General features: G+C 41.3%; 1 protein-coding gene across 1 annotated transcript in view; it reads right to left on the bottom strand.

Moving 5' to 3' along the window:
* Positions 1 to 847: 847 nt before the first annotated feature.
* LOC117481484 (paired box protein Pax-7-like) overlaps positions 848 to 23,062 on the bottom strand; it is a 46,724-nt gene continuing 24,509 nt past the window's right edge. The window contains 5 exon segments of the mRNA XM_034129183.1: positions 848 to 963; positions 3,519 to 3,783; positions 12,115 to 12,311; positions 12,952 to 13,117; positions 19,002 to 19,201. Coding sequence (XP_033985074.1) covers positions 848 to 963; positions 3,519 to 3,783; positions 12,115 to 12,311; positions 12,952 to 13,117; positions 19,002 to 19,201 — 944 coding nt within the window.

Below are 23,062 nucleotides of genomic sequence, written 5' to 3'. Positions count from 1 at the left end.
TTTTACAATGTCTTGATGTCTTTTACCTAAAGGTTTAATTTGTGTTTCTCAAAGGGTCTTTGGACACATTGATGTGTGAATGAGGGGTAGTAAAATAATAATATGTTAACACTATATAGTCCCATCAATACATAATAGCGTTATTATGCATCTTTAATATAAGGACTAAGAAGTGCCTTATTATCTATTAACTAACACTCATTACAAGAACCTCAAATCAAGTATTTCCACTGTGTTTGAACTCAATGAGCTCCATCATAATAAATTGGAATTTGCTTAGGAATTTTAAATCTTTATACAAACCTCCACAGACATTTGTCTTTAAGGACAATTTTTTAAAAAGGAAACCCTGGTTGAGGTTATATCAAAGGGAGTTTGTGACGGGAACAATTGTATTTAATGACCATCTAACGACACACTGGACACACAGCGTGAATTGAGACTAAAGCGGACTGTAACGCATCATTTTGTAGTTTGCTTACCAACAGAAGAGATGTGTTTATGTAAAATACATTGAAAACAGGTCAGAGGTCACACCCAGCCCAAAATGATTCAGGGTTCAGTGACAGTGCTTCTTATATCACTGGTTTATAGTTATTCAGTAAAGTGAGAATATACCAACGCTGTGTAAAATATTTACAGCACAATGAACAACATTAAAATAAGAGTGGTCCCATAAGGAATGTTTAAAGCTTGGACAGCTGCATCACTGAGTCCTCAAACCCTGGATGAAGAGTAAACAACTTAAATATCAGCCCAATACACTGCAGGCCGTCTGAGACAGATGTCATGGAGTTCTGTGTGGATGGTAGTGCTGGTGACGAGGTGTTGCATGCACAGCTGAGTGCTAGTAGGCCTGGCCGGTCTCCACCTGCAGCAGCCCCAGAACAGCTGAGTGGTCGGACAGCTTCACCCGGCGCTGAGCGGACAGACCCACGTTCTTCGCCAGGTAGTCCACAGCAGCTGCCCACAGACAGGAGACACACAGGGGACAGTCAACGAGGTATACAGCAGAACATCAAGAGACCGCTGCAATATGAGCAGTTTATCTGATTTAACTATTTATAGGCTTAGGCATCATTTATACTTGTCCCCACTACTTTTTGAAACGGCCAATTCTGGCCATTTGAATAAAATGTTCTGAAAATAGCATGCACAAAGAAGTGTACACTTTGAAAATAATATTATAATACAATCGAACATGTTCAATCTGGAGAACTGTTCTCACTCTGGGTGTATTTCTGGTAACCCAAGTGGTGCAGTAAAAATACCTTATGTTGTTTATTTCAATGTGTCATATTTATTTTCCTTTGATCTTCAATAATAATGTTGTCACAACTGATAAATGATAACCAACACATTATCAAGACAGCGGGGAAATTATTATTATATATATTATAGGAAATAGCAGCCTGCATTGAGCAGTCAGTATTCACAGGCCTGAGACTAGGCCTCAGGTTGTCCATTCTTAAGACTCCTCTTAACAAAGATGGACCCTACAGTTAGTACCTGGTGCAACCTGCTGCGGGTCATAGTCATTGCAGAATAACGCTTGTAGTATCAGAACCGGCCATAAATGATACATGACACCTGACATTGATGGGTTTCTTCTCTTCTTTAAATACAGTCAACTTCAATTCTGATTTAGCTTACTTTTTTTATATTGAACCAAATCCTTTATTTATTGCTCCCCATATCCAGCATGGTGCCAACTACACAGAGGCCACCTCCTCACTAGTTCTGTGCAGGACACAACCTCAGCTCTTCCTAGATGTTAGCCATACAGTATGTGTCCATGGAAATGAAGGAACATTTCACGCAGGACAACAGTGTCTCTCATTGATGAGTTTCAAATATTTTTGGACAACAATGGAGCTCTGCAGAACAGAGGAAGAAGACGTATCAGGATTTGGATACACACCTGTTAGTAAATATATTGAATATCACTAGACTTGAACATGCATTATTCTGCTGCAGAATTGTTTGTTTCATGTCTAATCACACTGACTAACAAGAGCTTTGCCAGACAGACAAAAGAGCTCCACAGACAGAGAGACAGGTACTCAGTGGAATATCTGCAGGTCTTGGAAAGCTGGCATTAATGCTGGAATAGGTTTCTGTCTGAGTGCTGAAGGTTGTCCCTCCCTGGTTCAGTTGATAACTTCTCTTTAGAGGGCAGGAGAGAGGAGGCTGACAGCAGATGTGATGTGACATGGTGTGTGCATGTGTGTGTGTTGGCTATCAAGGGGAGATAAGTAAGGCGTGTCAGTTAGGATGCCTGCATGCACAGAAAGGAAGCTGTCACTCAGTGCTGGGGTTTGAGAGAAAGAGGAGCACCTATGGGTGGGCAGGTCTGTCTGCCAAGATGCCAGTCACCCAGACAGCTAGTGGGGGAGCACTGTGTGTGTGTGTGTGTGTGTGTGTGTGTGTGTGTGTGTGTGTGTTTCACAAGGGTTTAGCGAGGCCCTCTAAAGGAAGCTGTTATTCCTGTCAACCAGCCTTATACCTTAAATCCCTGTTGAACAGTCACGGTGAGAGTCCTCTGCCTCCAAGATTGAGCCTATCTGATAACACACACACACACACACACACACACACACACACACACACACACACACATACACATACACATACACATACACACACACACACACACACACACACACACACACACACACACACTCCAGCTCAGCTACTTTGACAGTATGTTCTTTAATCTGTCAGGAGCTTCCTGCTCTAGAACAAGAGAAGAGTCAAATGTCTGAAGAAGACTGCTAAATCTGTCAGCAGGAGGGAGGGGCCGGGGTGGAGGGCCACACCACACACATCAGAGAGGATCAGTTATATGTACAGCATCAAAAATATATTTAAAAGACATGTTTTTTATTTTAACCTGATTATAACTACTGCTGTAATGTAACGATCGTGTTTGTTGGTTTGAATTAAGATCTAAGTCATTGTGCAGGCACAATGTTATCATAACTGATCAGAAGGCTGAGTGGCAGCGTTTAAGGGTACACGTTCATAATGGACTCCTATTCCTTACCTCACGATTCAAATCTAATGTCCATATTCAGTAAGCACAGGGGTCATGTGTGATGATGTAGTGAGACGGAGAGTATGTCTGAGTGGAGCGCGTTCTTACTTCCTAATAAGATGGTTGGAGTTCCCAAAGCTCAACAAAAATACATTTTAATAATGTGACTCCTGCTACTGTGCATTTCACCTTATTATGGTCCATGAGATTGCAACTACAACTTATAATAAAATATAAAACAATTATTTAGAGGAAAGACTACTCAGTGGCAGAATCATGTGATTCTCTTGGAGCTATTACACTGTTCACAGTGTTCTCCAAAGAAGGGGTTTTGAAAGCTGGGCCCATGTGTTTCAGCATTGTTTCATCTCTGATAACATAGACTTGAACAAACTGGTCTCTTACTAAGTGATATATCTATCAGAGTTGAAAACACATGTCACACTGCTGCTGCTTGTTAGTGTGAATTAGCAGGACTCACTCTGGCCGTACTGTGTGTACTGGTAGCCGGCAGCAGCCACAGCGGGGTCCATGTAGCTGGTAGTGCTATATGTGGGGGGGCAGTAGGACTGGGATGACGAAAGGCTGTCCACTGTCTTCATGGAGCTCTCAGCTGAGCGCTGGCTGCAGCTGGCTGAGAGGGCGTTGGAAGGAGAGGAGTCCAAGGCACTGTGGAGCGGCGAGATGGAGAAGTCGTGTTGTTGCTGAGAGGAAACAGCACTGGGGTTACCCAGCATGCTCATCACCTGAAACACAGGAGGAGAACACTCACACTTCAGTACACTGCTCAGATCACCATTAAAGCCAAACAATGATTAAACTCTCTGTGAGGAACCTTACGAGGGGCTGTTCTAACTGCATTCATTAATGATATTTCACCTGGATATTACTTACTTACGTTGAGTGTACGTGTGTGTGTTTGTGTTAAAAAAAAGTATGCCAATATTCCTATCACACTTTGCACAGCAGAATATGAATTACATTTAAAGTACATAAAGGCCTAAGTTCTCCTAAACCTTGATGTTCTCATTGAATGCAGCAGTATAACAAAACAATGGACAGGTCATACACTTCATTGACAGCCTCCGAGGAAAGGAGATCTCATTTAGTGAAATGCTTCATTCTGATTGACCTCACAGTGGCAGGTTGATGTTAGGGTGTGGGCGGATACAGCGACTGGGATAAAGGCAGATGCTTGAAATGTCCCACTATCACTATCTTCCATGCAAGCTAAAGTCAGAAGTCCAGCACACTGAGCCCGTCAGATTGAAATGCACATTATCTGATGCAATCAGAAGTTCATGTGCTATCAGCTTAACACCCAACTCCCACATCAGTGATGGAAAAAGGACTCCATGTCATAAAGAACAAAAATATACACACCGACAGAGATGTAACAATAAATAAGTTCCTTCAAACCCTGTTTGAGCTGATAGACAAATATTATACACACTACCTGAAGAAATCAAATGAACACACAGATGACAGGGACCTTGGTGTGTGTCTGTGGTGTCATTAGCCGTTAATACTACCATGAAGTTTGGACGGTTTATTCGGTCTTTGAATGTTTAGTAGGCACCAGTACAGCCTTGGGTTGTTCATGGAACTAAAAGTTCATAAAATACATTTCATTTGAACATTATTCCTGCAAGTAATAGAAAAGGATGCAAGGACATTGAAATGGTGTAGTTGACCATATTACATTCTTATTTAAGGTCCAAGGACTTTAAGGAATGATCTTTATTCATCATTGCTGCCTTACTGTATGTTGGCGACAAGGCGTTTTATACAGGTGTGTTGGATCATATGTTAGTGGACATTTTCCAGTTTTCTGACCTATACTTGGTTTGATTTGCTAATAATCCAAACTCCACCCTTCCGCTATATTTACCTAATGTCCGGATACATTCAGAATAATGTACATTTTTGTGCATGTACATACTTAGATTGTTTTGACAGTCTACAGTGACTTTGGGACAGCTGGTGATTCTGGTGGAGAGTATTTCTATATGTTATTCTCTGCTCAGGTAACCATAACTCTAATATATCTTAATAATTATCCTTTTAGTTTTTTTCTATATTAATGCATTTACAGATCCAACCACAGCTGAAAAATGTTTCAGTACCTCCCCATACACACTTTTTTTGATCAGTGTGTGCATCATTGCGTCCACAGACGAGCTTTCCCTGTGAAACAGTGTGCAGCTCCTATTCCTCCCGGGGCTCGCACCGAGACTATTAACACCCCCCCTCTAACAACACCACCCACTGCGCCATCTTCACTGCTATTCCAAATGAACCTTTAATGATTTGAGGCGAACAGGTTGGGGTCGGGTCAGAGGATGAAGCTCACGCAGCGGGAGGTTTGCCTTTTGAGGGATGTCAGGTCAAAGTGCTGCTGACAGGGTTAATATCTGCTGCTCCATCCCATAATGACATGTAAATAAACAGAGATGGATCCCAGCAGGAGACGGACGGGCCGACAGCTGGGACCTGAATGCATCAGACAGGCACACAGATGTTTAGGACGGAATATTTAATGATGTCATATCTTTACCTCGCAGTAGCATTGTATAATAAAGAAGAAATATTTTCTTTATAAAATATTTATATAAATATTTGTTTTCTCTTATTGGCACATGGCCAAATTAGGTGAAATGCTCAGGTGGCAGTAGCCTTACAGAGATGGCGTTAATTATAATGTGGTTGGCCCTTGCCCCTTGGTTCGGGGCAGGTGTTTGTGCTTTCAGTTATTGCACATCAAAAGAGATTTGAATATTTTGTTCTCCCTTCTGTTTTATCTTCAAAGTATGTTTCCTGATGGTTTAATGACCTCTTGCTCCTTGACAGTGACGTGCGGTGGAAGAGAAATCATAATGGTTAGGCTTCTGTTGTTCTGGCCGAATAAACAGATTCACATTTCCACTTGTACTTTGCTCTCTTCTTATAGACTGATAATGGCAACATCTAAACAACCATTACCTTTATTATTTATCAGTCTGAAAAAAAGTAAAAATAATTCTGTGTGGGAGAGCTTTGTCTCTTTTTCTTTTTCAAGACAGGAGCATTAATAGCTTTACTATTCTCTATTCAATGATTCCTAAAATTGAACGTGTCTCAGGTCCAAGGTCCAAACTGCACCACGTGGGTTATCAGAGATACACCCAGAGTGACAACAGTCCTCCAGATTGAACATGTTCTATTGGGCTAATAAACCTCAAAGTGTACAATTCTTTGTGCATGCTATTTTCAGAACATTTTAAATAAAGGATTCTAATGCAAAGTGGTGGGGACGTGTCCCCAGTATAAATGACGCCTGTAAGGCCCTAGCCAGCATGTTGATGTTTTTGTTATTGTTCCTGTTTTCATTTTTGTTTCTCTCATTTCAGTTTCAGCTTTCCTGCCCCTGATTGAACTCCACCTGCTTCCCATCCCTAATTAGCCTCACCTGTTTCCCATTATCATCTCTCCCTCTGTCTACAGTCTGCATCCACATTCCCTTCAGTGCCAGTTGGTCTTTGTTATTCCAAGCGTTCCAGCAGTGTTTATTCCTAGTATCTGATTCCACGTGTACCCGACCCAGCTTCGTGTCCTGACCCGGTCCCTGCCTACTCCTCGTCTGTTTGGTACCCTTACTGACTGATCTCCCGTGTACCGAACCTTGGCTATAAAGACCCTTTTTGCATCCTAAGCCTCTGTCTCTGAGTCGTGCTATTGAGTCCTCTACTTGTGTTCATTCAGTCGTTACAACGCCTGCATCAATGGTTTACACAGCACACTAAACTAGAGATATGAAGGTGTCTGAAGTAATGGTCACCTTCAGGCCTTCATGTGGTCAGGGTGCAAGTGTTCAAAAGTGATCACATGACTAAAACAGACGATGAGTTTCAGGTGGAGTGCTGCAGTCAGTCAGCTCCTACATTCTCTCCAAAGCACAGGAAGCAGCGGGGCTTAGCTCTCTCTACCCACTCAGTCCTCAGACAGCACCCTGGGCTCTGCTCAGTCCCACTGTGGGAGGAGGAGAACACTCTGAGTGATAAATAAATAAGTACAAATATATCCTACAAACATTCCATCACTGGTATGATTTAAATTCCTCATCTTTCTGGCAGCTTTCTTGAGTAGTTCTTGTCTTTATTTATTTATTTGCTTAAAAGCTCCTTCCTTTGCTTCTTGCCAAACTGAATCTGTTTTTTAGGCGATTTCTAATGAACATCTACCCTCCTGCCCCCACTCTATCCCTCGTTATAGGAATGATGTAAATATATGTGCTCATCCTTTTTGATTTGTTGACATGAGAGCGTGCCAGTTGACAGCGTGCCCAGTCAAAGGGCTTAGCACGGCTCATTTTAATAGCAGCTGAGACTGATATTAGGCACCACACTCATTGACATTCAGGTGCAAACAGCCGTGTCAACACACTAAGAACTGGGGGGCTGCAGGAGGACGGGCATCAGAATGGGGGTGCTACTATTTGTATCTTATTTAAGGGAGGGGCCTCTCTGCTCAGCCTCTTGAATATAATTCAACACGATTCCTTGTTGTGAATTTAAATGGCAGTATATGTGATAGCGATGCAGTGTAAGGAGAGTGGGCAGGAGGGGGGGGGGGGGAGCTGGTAGAAGAGGCCCCCCACATCCCCCCAACCCACCTCCTTATCTTAGGCCGACAGTTGTCAGGATTCACGGGCAGAGGCCTGAGTTAGCGCGGCAGCGAGGCAGGCCTGGGGATATGGATCAAAGAGACAGAGCTGGAGAACCAAAGCAGCTCTGATCCCCCCACACTGAAACCCACTCACCCACTCTCCCCTCTCTGTCTCTCTCACCCCAACATCAAATAGCATCCAGAGCGCTGCACCAGCCACCATTCCAAAGCAGCTAAATCTTCCTCTCACAACAAACCGGGGAGGAAATGAGAATGCGAGAGGAGAATGTGTTCTTCTTCACTCGTGTGATGTGTTGATCTGTTGGGGTCACTGGGGGAAGTAATAGTTTCATCTTCAGTGGCAAGTCACTAAGTTGTCTGACCTGACAAAAACGGATTAGTGGGCCAGCATTACTGACTGTCTGACTGAAGAAATAAAACTCCTAACCACTTAAAGGGCTCTCAGGCTACATTTATGGGAATCTGTCAAAAAGTGTGGTTTATTTTTGCAGGCTTTCTTAGGGGGAGGGGGTTTGTTCAGCTCTGATGGTGAAGCTGTGAAATGGTTTCTATTTACACATGCAGTGCAACCAGAGGGATGGAATTCTATACTGTCTTTTTGTCTTTCAATCAATAAGACGTGGAATTGGCTGCACACTCCATCTCCACATGAAAGTCAGCCTCTAATTCTGTCGCCTTGAATGTGACAGGAGGAGGCACAGAAATGGCGTGTGTGAATTACATTCGAAATGCAATATAGCTGTTTCAAATTGAATTATTGCCAGTCAGACGTACAGCATACGGTCTATCTGTAATTTTGAAGTATCTTAGGAACGCAGCCTCCATTGTTATCTCATGTAAATGCCTGGGAGCGTGAAGAAAGGGTCAATGGCAGAATGGAAATGCTTCAGCTGAGACTCAGAGCCATTGAGTATAGACTGAGAGCACTGTAAGCACACGCAGCAGCTTCACTGCATTCCTATTGGAAGGGATTCTCTCTACAGCCAACTCCTATGTTGGTACTCTGTGGATGGTTAAAGCTATAACATGCAACATTTTCCTAAGAAACAATGAATGAGTGATACAAAAATCATCATGCATGACCCACTAGAGGTGTGTGGCCCCTGCAGCTTTAAAGGGCCCCCACATGGCAGTATGTGTGTGTGTGCAGCCAGGTTGTCAAATAACAACCCCTGTATCGCTTTAGGTGTGTTTATTCTTGATTTAGAAACGTAACCACCATGACATGATCAGATAATCATTTAATATGAAGGATAATAATAAATGGTTTAATCCTCTGATTCCCTGCTTTGCTAAAATGATGTGTTTTCTTTTATACAAATAACAGAAAATGAGAAACTGCAAATTCCGTTATACATATAATGTATAGTAACATATTGTGAGGAGGTTGTCTGTTCATTTAGGTGTTGCATATAGCTTTATTTCAATTTCTTCAAATCAGATTTTTCCTTGAAATTAACCCTTTTAAGAGCTTTAATGTTATAAACAGCATAGTTCCACACTGTTAGAGGATACACCTCCTCATTTACATCTGCCTTATATCATGTTAGCTAGTATATATAAAGCATGCACTGAAATATTTGAACATTTGCTTTATGACGGAACCATTTCATCTCGCATCATTTACCTGACATCATAGCGTATTGCATATATTTAGTTTGGGGGGAGGTCTTTCGCTCCAACCAACCAGTAAATCCACGTACACAAACCTGTACAGTTGCATCGAGAATATCCACGCTTTGACGGTCATTTTACTGCCAACAATGTGGTTGTGGCTCTGGCCAATCAAAATGATTGACTGTGCATGAGTTTGCTGCATTAACATATTTTGTTATCAGTTATGCAATATTTTGTATTTTATGTAGGAATCCATCATTTCCGTTGACATTGCATTGCATGTTCCATGGAATGTATTTGTTGTATTTCAGAAGAATATGGTGTTGTATTAGATTCTTCCTGAGGATGTTGTTGCTCAGGGTGTTCTGCGCTGCAGTGTGTGTGACAGTCAGAGATGGATATGAATCACTGGTCTTTTTCTGCCAGGGAGAACAATCCCTCCTGCATACAAAGTCTCATTTGGAATGGTTATTGTTCCAGAGACCAAGATGGGATAACACGGGAATCTTTCCCTCCTTCATTTGGGTTTGGACACACAAACACAGTGTTACAGATTTACTGCTGCCAACTCTTTGTGAATGAGTCAGGCTGTGTTAGCATCCAGCAATGATGATTTAAAGTGAAGACTCATGGCAGTCAGACATCATCAGTGCAGGAGAACAACTCTATTGGAAGACAAGAGAATCATTTCAAATGATCCTGTAAAGCCCTGCATTGCACTCAGAGTGTGTGTGTGTGTGTGTGTGTGTGTGTGTGTGTGTGTGTGTGTGTGTGTGTGTGTGTGTGTGTGTGTGTGTGTGTGTGTGTGTGTGTGTGTGTGTGTGTGTGTGTGTGTGTGTGTGTGTGTGTGTGTGTGTGTGTGTGTGTGTGTGTGTGTGTGTGTGTGTGTGTGTGTGTGTGTGTGTGTGTGTGTGTGTGTGTGTGTGTGTGTGTGTGTGTGTGTGTGTGTGTGTGTTCATCCAAAACACATTTTGTTCTGTCTTCTTTTACTATAAATTTAATTTCCTTTTTTTCCATACACACTGCCTTCGCTCATTATGTCAGGGTTTAGAATGTGTGTGTGGAGAGGTGTGTTAGTTGAAGGGAAATGGTGCTTATGTTTCTTTTATGCCTGCAATAGTACTTCCTCTCCCTTCAACAAACAATACAAAAAAATGTATCACAAAAAAACAACAACAGTCATCTTCCCAAAGTGGTAATGGCCCAACCAGAACATCTCCCCATCCTCCGGAAGACACCACAGCAAGGGTTTACACTATAGAAACACTAAACTGTTCCAGTGAATACCAATGAAAATGAAACAACCATGATTAACAGAAAGTCAGTTGCAATCGTGTTGTTCAAATAACTCTTTGCCACCCAGTATATTTGGTCCAGTGAAACTCAAACTAATTTGAGTAAAACGATCCGGTTCACCAAGTGTCTAACAAAACTCATTATCACCCGACCAAAGGTCACACACACAAACAGAAGAACAACAAGATATTGTATTTGAATATCAGCCACAATTCATTAGAGCAGTCCGCATTGACAGCAACATCTGTTAATTATACAGAAAGGCAGTCGCTGTATTCAATTAATGATCTCAGTCAATTAGATTATGTCTCTCCAAATGAACATCTTTGTGATGGGAGTTCAACCCAGAGTCCATGAGGGGCCATGGAGATGAACTATGTAGTTAATTGCACAGACTGAGCCACAGAATGGGGAATACAATGATTAGTTAAATTCTATTGTACTAATTCCCCCATTAGCATGGGGGGTGCAGTTCATTCAGCACTTACTGACTTAAAGTCAGTAAGATCTTTTTAATTTAAAAACAATGAAATCTGATCTGTTCTCTACAACTAAATCAACTTATAGCATTTAAATAAAAATACTCTTATTCTAGTCATACATACTCAGACAAACAGAGACAGTAAATCAACTGACAAGAGGACCAATCAAAGTGAGGCAGGTGCTGTTAATGTGGGGGTAGAGCAGGAGGACAGCATCACAGATTAAACATGTGCTGTGCTGCTGTGACTCAAAGGCCAATTCAGCAACTCCTGTAGTGACTTCGGGAAACAAAGGCGCATAGAGTATCGGTCTCTTCTTTAATTAATAAAGTGACATCATGTCTTGCACTGTAATTAGTTGACAGGTTTTGAAGATGCCTTTAATACGTAACGATTAGCCCAGGTCATCGTGAGGATCAGCATTGGGCATTGATTACCAAAGGTTCTAATGGTATCTAAGACTTCAAATAGTGGAGAAGCTTAATCTGTAATACTTTACTTGAGTACATGTACTCAGTGCCGTTTTTGCTGTAAAAGATATGTCATTATTAACTACTGATAACTGAGGGATAGCAAACTTTATTAAAGTTCCAGAAACTACCATCTGTCTGGGAATCATGCTGTTCAAACTGTGGCCTAAACAAAGACTTAAGGCTCTGGGAGGTACCAGATGCAACATCAAAATGACTTCCTCTCTAGCCTGATCTCTCGCTAAGACTAAGCTAAGTCATCCAACAGCAGTCTCTACACTACAAACATTAATATGATTTGGATCAGAGTATCCAACTCCCAGCAAGACAGCAAACAGGCCGACCCACCAAACTGTCTGCGTAACTACACAATACTTCCAATACAGTAATGTGATACAAATAATAATAATAATAACTTCAAGGACGCTTTACAATAGGACGTTTGTACAAATCCACACTGGTCACGGTCACTGTTTAGTTCTTTATGCAATTGACCTAATCCACCAGGTAAATGTTACGTATCCACATGCGGTGCAGCAGGTCTTACCTGTGGGGAGAGTCCGTTGCTGCCAGGGTTGACGTGGTTGCTGGGAGCAGAGCTCATGAAGGAGTCAGAGTAGGTGGAGAAGCCGTGGCGGTTGGAGGCCAGGCCGTAGACCGAGCCGCTGTCAGGGCTGGCCAGACCGCCCTGGTGCATGGTGGACGGAGGCAACGGCTGTGGGCGGTGGACTGTACCATTAACGTCTGAATAAAAAAATATAAATGAACATTGGCGGTAGTAAGAATTTAAAAAAAAAATGTTGTTACTGCTGTTCAATTATACAAGCATGACTATGTACTTGACATATGCTTTTTTTTCTACTACAGAGATCAGAGAATATACATTTTTTATTTATTAAAAACAAATGTGGGCCTTTTGCTTTAAGTGACTCTGATATCCAAAAAACTAGAATACCTGGTTTTGATAACTCCATATCTCTCTGTCATTAACGTACACCAGCAGTGTATGAAATATTCAGCTAGCAGCTGATTTTTCTAGTTAAAATGAGAAATGCCTCTGGTGTCAGGTCCCATCAGCTGTCACCAATGGATCATGTTAGTTCAGTTGTGTGAGAGAAGCTCCTCTCGGTTACACTTTGTACAATCATAAGTGGACCCACGTTTCAAAAATGAAGAATAAGAAAACACCTGTCAGGTTATGGAGCCAAATGTTAGTGTCATCACAATACCAAACACACCTGATTTGGAGGTTTTGATATAATATATATATATGTATGCTAAACAGTGGGAAAGCTGTTGTGCAGGCACTGGTGGAGCAACACGTCACAGTGCCTGTTAGATTCTACTATCATGTATCATCTACATGCACTGTGAGATCCTCTACCTTGGGACAGAGTGTTGGTTGGATAGCCGGACTCTGGCAGCTGGTACGTTGGAAGTGTTGGCATCCCTGTGGGAGGAAATCCACCCGGCAACAGGTGGTTGAAAGCTGCTAGCTGATTGGCTCCTGCTTGTTTTCGCCACCTGGCCCTTCGATTGCTGAACCAAACCTGTGGGAAAATCAGAACAGGAAATAAAGTTTAATAATTCATAACATTTCTCAGAGATGTTTGATATTAATACATTAAAAAGAAACTTAGCTTATGTTTTGTCACATGCTATGTTAATTATCACAGTGGAAAAGGCTACTGGAACATATTTGTTTTGTGTATAAGAAATGTTGACTTCCTGAACAACCTGATGCAACTACATTTAAATTAGATTAAGTATTTTCAGATTGAATACCCCAGAAGAGCTCAAATAAGGAATTTAGAAAAATAATCACTTCCTTACATAATCACTTGTTGCTGTTTTGAGTTTAAATCAAGTTTAATTCCATCTACTAGATTTAATTTTACAAAAGCACACAATAAATCATAGCAGGTTTCATGATGTTGAGCTGTTGCAGGCAAAGTAAGAATTCCAATCATGTCACTTGATATTCTAGTAGACCAGCCTTCAAGGTAAATGCTGAGAGTCGTGTTTGCTTAATGTAGTGAGTTAGTGGGTGATGTGGTGAATGTGGAAGTGTGTAGTGTGAGTGACATTCAGGCAGGGACAATTTATTATTATTTATGTATGACATAATTTGAACTGAAAAAATATACCTAATTTAAATAGTTTCTTTGTTGGCAAACATGAAGCATAATTCAATTCAAGGTTCAAGGCTTTTATTGTCATTCGTACATTGCTACAGTAGTTATGTCGATGAAAATCTTAGGTCCCAGGCTCCTCCAACAGTGCAACACAATAACATAGATAAAATAGTGCAAGTAAATACAATCAAATAGAAGTAGTGACATAAGAGTCTATATACAAGTGATACATCATTTGTAAGTTACAAAGAGATGAATGTTATGGATGTTCTTAGTTCAGGTGTTTAACAGTCTTCTGGCCTGTGGGATGAAACTGTCCCTGAGTCTGGTGGTTTTAGTCCTGATGCTGCGGTGGAGTAATGGAGTAGTCTGTTTACTGACGGAATAAGTGTGAAAACATTCAACTCAAACGCACAGAGTCTTCAAACGAAAAAGCAAACCACTGACGTGATGCAAACTCAAAGCCGGGCAGCAGTTGAAGGAACCACATCAGGAAGATTGTGAAATCACAAAGCAGTGTGTATTGCCAAAAGCTAAAGCGTTTTCATTTCGCAGGGCACTAATTTCCAAGTTCTTAATTAAAGCCAACAAAAAGTCAAAGCTCAGGGCAGGTTTCAGCCTGTCGCCACGCAGAAAACACACTCACAGAAATGTCTCCTCCTCACACACACTCTGACAGAACACACAGGTCACCTCAGTTTTATCATTTACATCGTTTTATAATTCACATGATATTACACACACACACACACACACACACACACACACACACACACACACACACACCACACCACACACACACACACACACACACACACACACACACACACACACACACACCACACACACACACACACACACACACACACACACACACACCACACACACACACACACACACACACACACACACACACACACAGTACTGCCTGCAGCTCCCCACCCGCCCATTTTCTCCAGGAATCCTCCTTTTTCATTTAAAGCAAATGGAAACATGCCTTTCAAGTGGAGAAGATCATTTGGAATCCTATTTCTGTAGAGGAGCCTCAAATAATTATAACAGGTGTTGTCGCCCTGAGGTTTACTGAGAAGCTGGAGAAGTCGAGTCTGATCTCCCCCTAAAGAAAAACTTTACTCCTCATTTATTCCTTTTGAAATATGAACTGTATAGCGCAGAAACAAAAATGTGTTTGATTGATTTACCAATCAACAGAAATATTTATAATCGATTACTTCTGAATTAATTTATCAAGCAAAAACACACCTCAGTTTGTCCAGTGTCGGGATACTTTTTGTTTGATAGTTTTTGTCCCTGATTAAATCAAAGAACTATTCATATCATACACGGCACTGTCATTTATACTTGACCTTTTCTATTTAAGCTGGTTTTGTTTTTATATTATTCTCTTTGATAATAATGTTCAATTGGGTTTCCGTTTGCATTATATCTTAACAAGAGCAAATATATGTGGCAGAATGAATACACAGTTGCCCACTTGGTCTATTAAAGGTGACTTGTGACTAAATGAGTTAGAAGCATGCAGACAGACAGGCGAGGGCCCGCTGAGTGCTGCAAGGAATGACCATTATGTTTTTCATATGCTGTGACCTTCACAGTCATGAGACTTCAACTAATGTAAGATTTTTGAACTCATGGTTGGCAGTGCCTTCATCCACCATAATCAAAACATCAAAATGAAAAATGACATGTAATAAAGCTGACGCTTTTGTCGAAACAAAGTATGTTCACTTCAATACTGAAGTCATCGGGAGCAGTTAAGAGTCGAGTGTATTGCCCAACATCACTTCGCCATGTTGACTGCAGGGACCGGGGATCAAACCAGAAGATGCCCATTTCCCCTCTGCACCACAGAGACCCCATCATATTCATCACCAGTGTTGGGCAAGTTACTTCCAAAATGTAATACAGTACATATGACTTATTACTGTCTTTTTTAAGTAATAAGTTACATTACAATATTACTGTCTCTGAAATGTAATGAGTTACACTACTTTTATATTACTTTTGAGTTACTTTACCAAAATAAACCCAAAGGAATGGCTAGGTATTTTAAATGCTAAAATGTAGTTTAGTGCAGCTCATTATACATCCAGTGAAGGGCAATGTGGTATAGCATAACAACTGTGTAGGCCATTAAGGCTACTAACAACTTTTATTACACGGCTTAGTTGAATACTTGATTCTGATTGTAAATTCTTAACATGTGACACGTTGTTAATACAGTAGTACAGACCACTGTCAAGGACTGTAATGAAGGTTGCTAAGGAGGATCAAGAAAGAGAAAGGAAAAGAGGTTAAAAGACGGAGCACTGGACGTCAGATAAATCACCAGAAGAAGGCAGAGAGGAAGTAAACAATAACAGGAACACGGAATGGGCTCTGTAGTTTGTTTAGAATATGACCGTGTAATAAACGGGATAATGTGCAGCAAGGCGGTCATTATGGGGAAAAGAACACCCGACAGGCTGATCAGGGAACCCGACGCGAACACCAGGCTTACTAATCTACCCGCACAATTTTTCTCTGGTGTCGGAATGTCTCGCAATGTTGGTCAATTCTTAAAAAACAAAACACCATTTAATTTCAGGTTAACATGAGTTGTAACTGCGTTACTGAGAATTGTAACGGGTAGTATATTACCCAAATGTCATTAGTAATGTGTTACATTACTTTGTTACAGCAAAAAGTAATACATTACTGTAACTCCGTTACTTTTGTAACGCATTACACCCAACACTGTTCATCACCCATAAGTATGTTTTCATTAGTGTAGTATCAGCTGAAACTGAGAATTGTTGCGTTTTCATTAGCTTAGAATGATCCCTTTATCTCTACACAGGATGCTATCCTCTTCATTGGAGACACCATGTTGCACCCCCATGTAGCCCACAACAAACCAACCTAGATCTGGCTCTAAAGAGTCCTTCAGTTTTATGTTACCTGAGGGGTAACACTGGTCACTGCTCAAGGTCTACCTACTCGCTTCCGTTGGAGCTCTCCACTAAAACGTCTCCATCAGCTGATTGAGTTTGTTTTGGTGACATGAAACTTCTGATGTTTGAACAACTGCTTCTATCAATGACAGTTCATTCTTGACAAATGACAAGAGACATGGATAAGGACCATGTGATACGGTAAAAAGCTCCAGACCAAGTGTGAACGTGAACCTTGAGAGAGGATTATTTTTTCAACTGTACATTTACTTCTTTTTATGAAAATGTGTCTAGTGAAAGCAGGATGACCAGTGTCAAGTAGAGGTATATACTGTTGAGGTTTAAAGGTATTAGAACTAGAGTGTGACTGGTCTCCATGCCATACCACTTTCTCAATGTTCAGTTTTCATGGGCCTTGATTGATCCACGTTGCTGTTTGGGATTAAAGCTCCCATGAGTCAGCCCAGACCCTTTAGTGATTTGCTAGGAATTTGTGGGCTTGAAAGTGGTGGGAAATACAGATTCCAGCCAAGATGTCAGGGATTGAGACATTGATGAGGAATGCAGAGGCCAGCCTGCTGCTGGAAAGCTAACAGCTGTTGTTAAAGCTCTGCACTGTGTTCTCTGGCACTACAGGGAGCCGTCAAACTCTCACAGACAAAGACAAGTTCCTTAAGATGTGGACAGCTGGTAGTGTCTAGCATTATACTGCATGTATTTGTGAATGGTGGTTGAACTCAGTGGGTGAATGTAAAATTTGATCTGTTAAGAATCTGAATCATGTGACATATTGTACAACAATAACAATCAAACTTATCACACAGTTCTCAAAACAGATTGAAAAGCACAGAGGATTAACCATGTGGCAGGTTCAGCACCATGCTCCGGGTGTAGTATAACACCTAGTATTGTCCAAATGGACCTGTGGCCCCCCACAGAGTGAGACAATAGGCGCTTTCACACCAAGTACTTTTCCCAGGAATAGTTCCCGGAACTTTTCTCCGGAACTTTTATTTCCTGGAACTATCTAGTAAATCGCGTTCACACCGGAATAAGTCCCTGAGGGAGCCGCTGACGTCACTTCTTCTTCTTTTTCTGCTTTGGGTTTACTGGCAGGCCGCAAACAACTTCACGGCGTATACTGCCACCCGAAGTCCCCGGAGTTGGGGACTGGCTTCAGTAGAAGCTGCTGGGAGTCCCAGCAGCTTCTACTGAAGCCTTCCGAGTAAATCGCCAGAAGCGCGGACACCTCCTCATCTCCACCGCTCCCATGTTTTCTTTTGTGTTGCCATAAATTAGTCTCTCTCCATTGGTGCGCTGGGCTAATGCTAATGCTAATAATGCTAATGCTGTAGTGATCACTGATTGACATAACTCCTATCTCTCGGCACTACAATGCGAGCAAATAAAATGGCGGCTTCACAAAAACTTTTCAGAGTTTTACGGGGCATGGTTTGCAATTTGCCCAGCCAATCAGAAATTGGAACCTTTTTCTCCCCAGGAAAGTCCCTGCTCGCTAGCAGGGACTAAAAAAGGGTGAAAAGGTTCGCAAAAAAAAGTTCTAGTTCCAGATCTTTTTGGTGTGAACGCAAAATCCCAGGAACTATCGGAACTATTCCTGGGAAAAGTACTCCTGTGTGAAAGCGCCTAATGAAATCTGACCCAGAGCAGTATCTGTCTCTGAGTGTCTCAAGAAAATAACTGCTGTTAAATCTAGTGAAGAGATGTTTGCTTTGAGCACAATAACTATCGATATTCGGCCCGTGCGCGCGAGGGGGGGGGGGGGGCGTAGTAATCGGCAGCGAACCGCTTCAACACGTGTATTTCGGTTTATTCACGGCATTCATTTAGTTATTCTACAGTATTGTTGTTTTATAGTTATTTGTTAATGTAAATGACCCAATTTGTGTTCTTTGAAATTGAAAAGGATATTGCATTGTGTTTGTTACTTTCGTTGCAGTTGTATATGTCTTAAGTGTAATTTGGCTTGGCTTCCTATTTTTTATGGACATGCTTTTATTTTGAAAGAGAGTTAGCGCTGTTGACAGGAAGTTGTTGTTGCTATGGAAACAACGTGACGGAGATTAACGGAGAAAAGTCATATCTACATATAAAGACGGAGAAAGTAAACGATAACGTTTATGGTAAAGTGTTAGTACCCCCCGAAGAGGCACAAGCTCTTACGTTGATATTGGAGATTTCAATAAATTCAATCAAAAACGAAAAAAACAACAAAAAAACGAATATCCGAATAACGACATTGAAACCCGAATAGTACTCCAACGAACGAATATTCGGATATTCGGGTACAGCCCTAGTGGGTGGGTGGGCGGAATTGTTCCTACCTGGACCCGGGCCTCGGTGAGCTTGGTCCTCTGGGCCAGCTCCTCCCTGGTGTAGATGTCGGGGTAGTGGGTTCTCTCGAAAGCCTTCTCCAGCTCCTCCAGCTGCTCCGCTGTGAAGGTGGTCCGACTCCTGCGCTGCTTCCTCTTCAGAGGGAGGTCCGGCTCCGACTCCACATCGGACACCTCATCCATCCGACTGCCTGGACACACACATGGAGGAGACACACATTAGTTCCGTGTTCGGCAGGTAGAAGTGATGCTTACTATATTCTCCTGCTTTCAACTCGCATATAAAAACGTCAAAATACTCCATAAAGACAATGAGCTTCAACGCTGGGAATCTACTGATTCCAGTATCATTGCACATCACTGATCGTCTGTTTGTGGATCTTTGAATTGAAAGCAATGCAGTTATTTTAGATGGTTAGTAAACACAAACTTTTCTGAGAGTGGAATATACGTACATGACCTGTATTTTATTTATATGGTCAGTTCTTTTAGATAAGGACCCAAATATCTTTGGAAATCGTTTTTTTCGAGACACAAATGGCTTCTAACCTTCTGGTACATTTATTTTGTTGTCTCTGCAAAAACAACAACTAGGCTTACAATGAGACATTTCATGGGACATTTTAATTCACATTTGAAAAATGATAATAGGTGATATATTAATTAAACTTTACACCTAAACAGACAGCTATATAGTACCTGACCAGGAGCCATGTTTGTTCTGAGAGCTGTTTAATGTAACTTCAAAATATCTGATTCATATCCGCAGTTCCTTTTGGTTTTATTGCCTATCAATAACAAACTCAGAGGCAGTGATGAAGACTTTCTCAGTAGGCATGTTCACATCTTCCTCCAGAGACAGAGCGAGGCAGGAGGAACAACTGATTCTTCAAACAGCCCAGCCTGCAGTGAATCCTCTGTGTGGTTATTTATATGACAAAACAATTTTCTGTGCTTGCTAAGTACCATTCTATATCAAAACCTGCATATCCCAGCATCCCTCAGGGCACAGTGCTGAGAGTAAAAGTGGAATGAAGGGTGCTAATCTCTGCAGACCACCTTGATTTTGTATGTAGCACCATTCTTCATGTTGAGCCTCAGGGCAGCCCAGACAAACACACTGGCAGGATGAAAATAGTCCCAAAATATTTATTGTGCAGCCCATTTCACTCACACACAATGTGTCCAGGCTGCTGTTCAGGAGGATCCATGGAAGATTATCTGATGAATGTACATATCTATTTCAAATGGAGCTACCCAGCTAGCAGGGAACGTTCTCACAACTTTGGCTAACGTTACCTACAGGTTCTAATAATGTTTTAAAGAAACGTTTTAGTCTGATGTTCAAAGAACCTTTTTAGGATGTTTATTATTTCAAATAATGTTCCTATAAGGTTTAAGGTTAACTAAGACATAATGTTTTAACTGCAACATTCAGAGGATGTTTTGAGGATGTTATTGAGGCCTGAGATGACAGAACGTTTTTTATAAAACGTTCCTTTAATGTGATATGCTAACAAAGGTGGAACGTTTTGCCTGCAACATTCTGAGGATGTTTTTTGGACGTTGTTGGGGTAACATATTATAGATGTTCTTTTATAAAACATTCCCTCAATGTTACATGATAACAAAAGAAGAACATTTTCAAAGCAACATTCGGATAATGTTTTCAGGAGGTTATTCTTTTTTTATAAAACGTTCCTGTGATGGCAAATATTAACACGGTCATGGTCAACGTCAGATTTATTTCTAGAGCGCTTTAAAAAACAAACTTGTTGCATCTGTTTGAAAAGGATGTTTTAAAAAAATCTGATCACCATATTTTCCTTTTGAAAAAAACAGACAAGCACGTAATTCATGATAAGCTGTAAGCAGATATCGCATGTTTGCGGTGGCATGTGTGAGTTCCCAGCTAGACATTTTTGGTTCTAAAAACATTCTGAGAATGTTACCATTCACTGTTATATATCACACAGGCTCCGCCCTCTACTGGACTCTATGGGTACTACTCTCTATCATACTGTACGTGCATTCACCTACTGAGTTACGTAAACGTAGCCAGCCAATCGGGGCGAGCCTACCTGAATGCGCGCGCAGGCCCACAGTATATAAGGTGGCTACGCCCTCCGACCGTCATCCTACACCAGGGGTATTCAACTAAAATTCAACGAGGTCCAGTTAGAGAAAATCTCCCCATGCAAAGGTCCGGAACATCAAAATGTCTAACTTGCTTTATGAATTAGTGTGATATATATTGAAGTAGCCTGTAACTTTATCAACGTCTGCATGTACAGTAATCAACAACTGACTGCCAATCAAATAAAGAAAGTACAATTCAAAAACAACAATATTTATTGTCAATTAACATTGAACTATACAGATATACAGTGAATACTGTGGATGTGTGTAATGTTCCTCTCGGGCTGCATTTAAAAATAAAATAGAGAAAATAAATAAAATAGCTTTTGAAAATATGTGCATCTTAAAAGTGCTTAATTTTAGATAAATAAAATAAAGTGTAGCAGCAGCTTGAGTTTCCCTTTTTCTTTGTTAACCGTTTCACATCATGACTATGACTTAACAGTTTCAGACGATTATAGAACAATATCAGTCTTTACACATCATAACAATTGAACAGTTTTAAAGTTTCTCTTTCTTTCCCTCTTATATTGCACTCACTTTTTTTTAATTCAGTGCGAGAAATGAGCTTGAGCTTGTCCTGCCAGGAGTTTGTAAATCTGGGCTGAAATGGTGTCAGGGCCATTCTCATACACACATGCAGGTGCTCATTGGTTAGCCTCGGTTAGCCTGCCCTGGAACGATATTTCATTTTAATTTTGATTCTGGTTGACTGATCATATTGGGCTCTGAGACTGCTTATTTTTTGTGACCTCAGTTCTGACTTGAGAGGGAATGTTTGGTCAAACACTTTGTGTTTGGTCTCATAGTGGCGTTTTGGCACTTTTAATGAGTGCCACGGTCTCTGAACAAATGAGACACACTGGTTATGTGCTCCCAGTGGGCAGGATGAACATGAATGAGTCCGTCCACTCAGGGTTAAAAGCTCTGTTTTCACTGTCCACTTTCCTCTTCTTGGAGAGCGCCATGTGTAACTAGAGAATGCAATTCCTGAAGAAATTGCTAGTGGGAATGCTTTATGCTGAAAATCTGACGCTAAACTGCTATGCTGAAATGTAATGTGTAAGAAGAAAGTGAAGAATTTAGATTGAAATGATACATGAACACTGGGAGCTTGAATGTGTGATCAGAGAAGAAAATAAAGTAAAAAGGCTTGGAAAAGCAGCAGAATATTTGAACTGCAAACTTTTGAACTAACTTGATGGTGAATGATCTGTTGCCATGCCAACGGCATTTGATGACATCCCATAATACGCTTAGATGTGTGGATGGCTGCATCGTTACCAAACCTGTGAGGTTTTGGGCTGTTTGGAGCATTTTCACTGAAGTTATGAGAAAACCGTGTTTCATGGCGAGCCTTGTGTTACCATGGCAACGCCATTTGAAGAAACCCCATAATTGACGTAGAGCTGTTGAGGGCTGTACCGGTGATATACAAGCGAAGTTTGGAGGACAATCGGACCGTGTCCATTGGACTTACAGCGACATCGTGCTTCATGGCAACGGCATTTGATGACACCCCATAATACGGTTAGATGCGTTGATGGCTGCATCGTTACCAAACCTGTGAAGTTTTGGGCCGTTTGAAGCATTTTCACTGAAGTTATGAGAAAACCGTGTTCATGGCGAGCATTGTGTTGCCATGGCAACGGCATTTGAAGAAATCTCAAAACTGTCTCGTAGATGTCTTCACGGCTGGACTGTTAGCACACATGTGAATTTTGAGCACTTTTTGAACATTTTCATAGGAGTTAAAGGGACATCGTGTTTTATGGCGAGGGATGCGTTTCCATGGAAACGGCATGATTTCAGATTTAGCGTAGAGCTGTTGAGGCATGGACCGGTGATATACAAGTGAAGATTGGGGGATGATTGGACCGTGTCCATTGGACTTACAGCGACATCGTGTTGAG

The sequence above is a fragment of the Trematomus bernacchii genome, unplaced genomic scaffold (assembly GCF_902827165.1).
Source record: "Trematomus bernacchii unplaced genomic scaffold, fTreBer1.1, whole genome shotgun sequence".
Taxonomy (NCBI): Eukaryota; Metazoa; Chordata; class Actinopteri; order Perciformes; family Nototheniidae; genus Trematomus; species Trematomus bernacchii.
The sequence above is the reverse complement of the archived record's forward strand: the minus strand, read 5'-3'. Positions and strand labels throughout refer to the sequence as shown.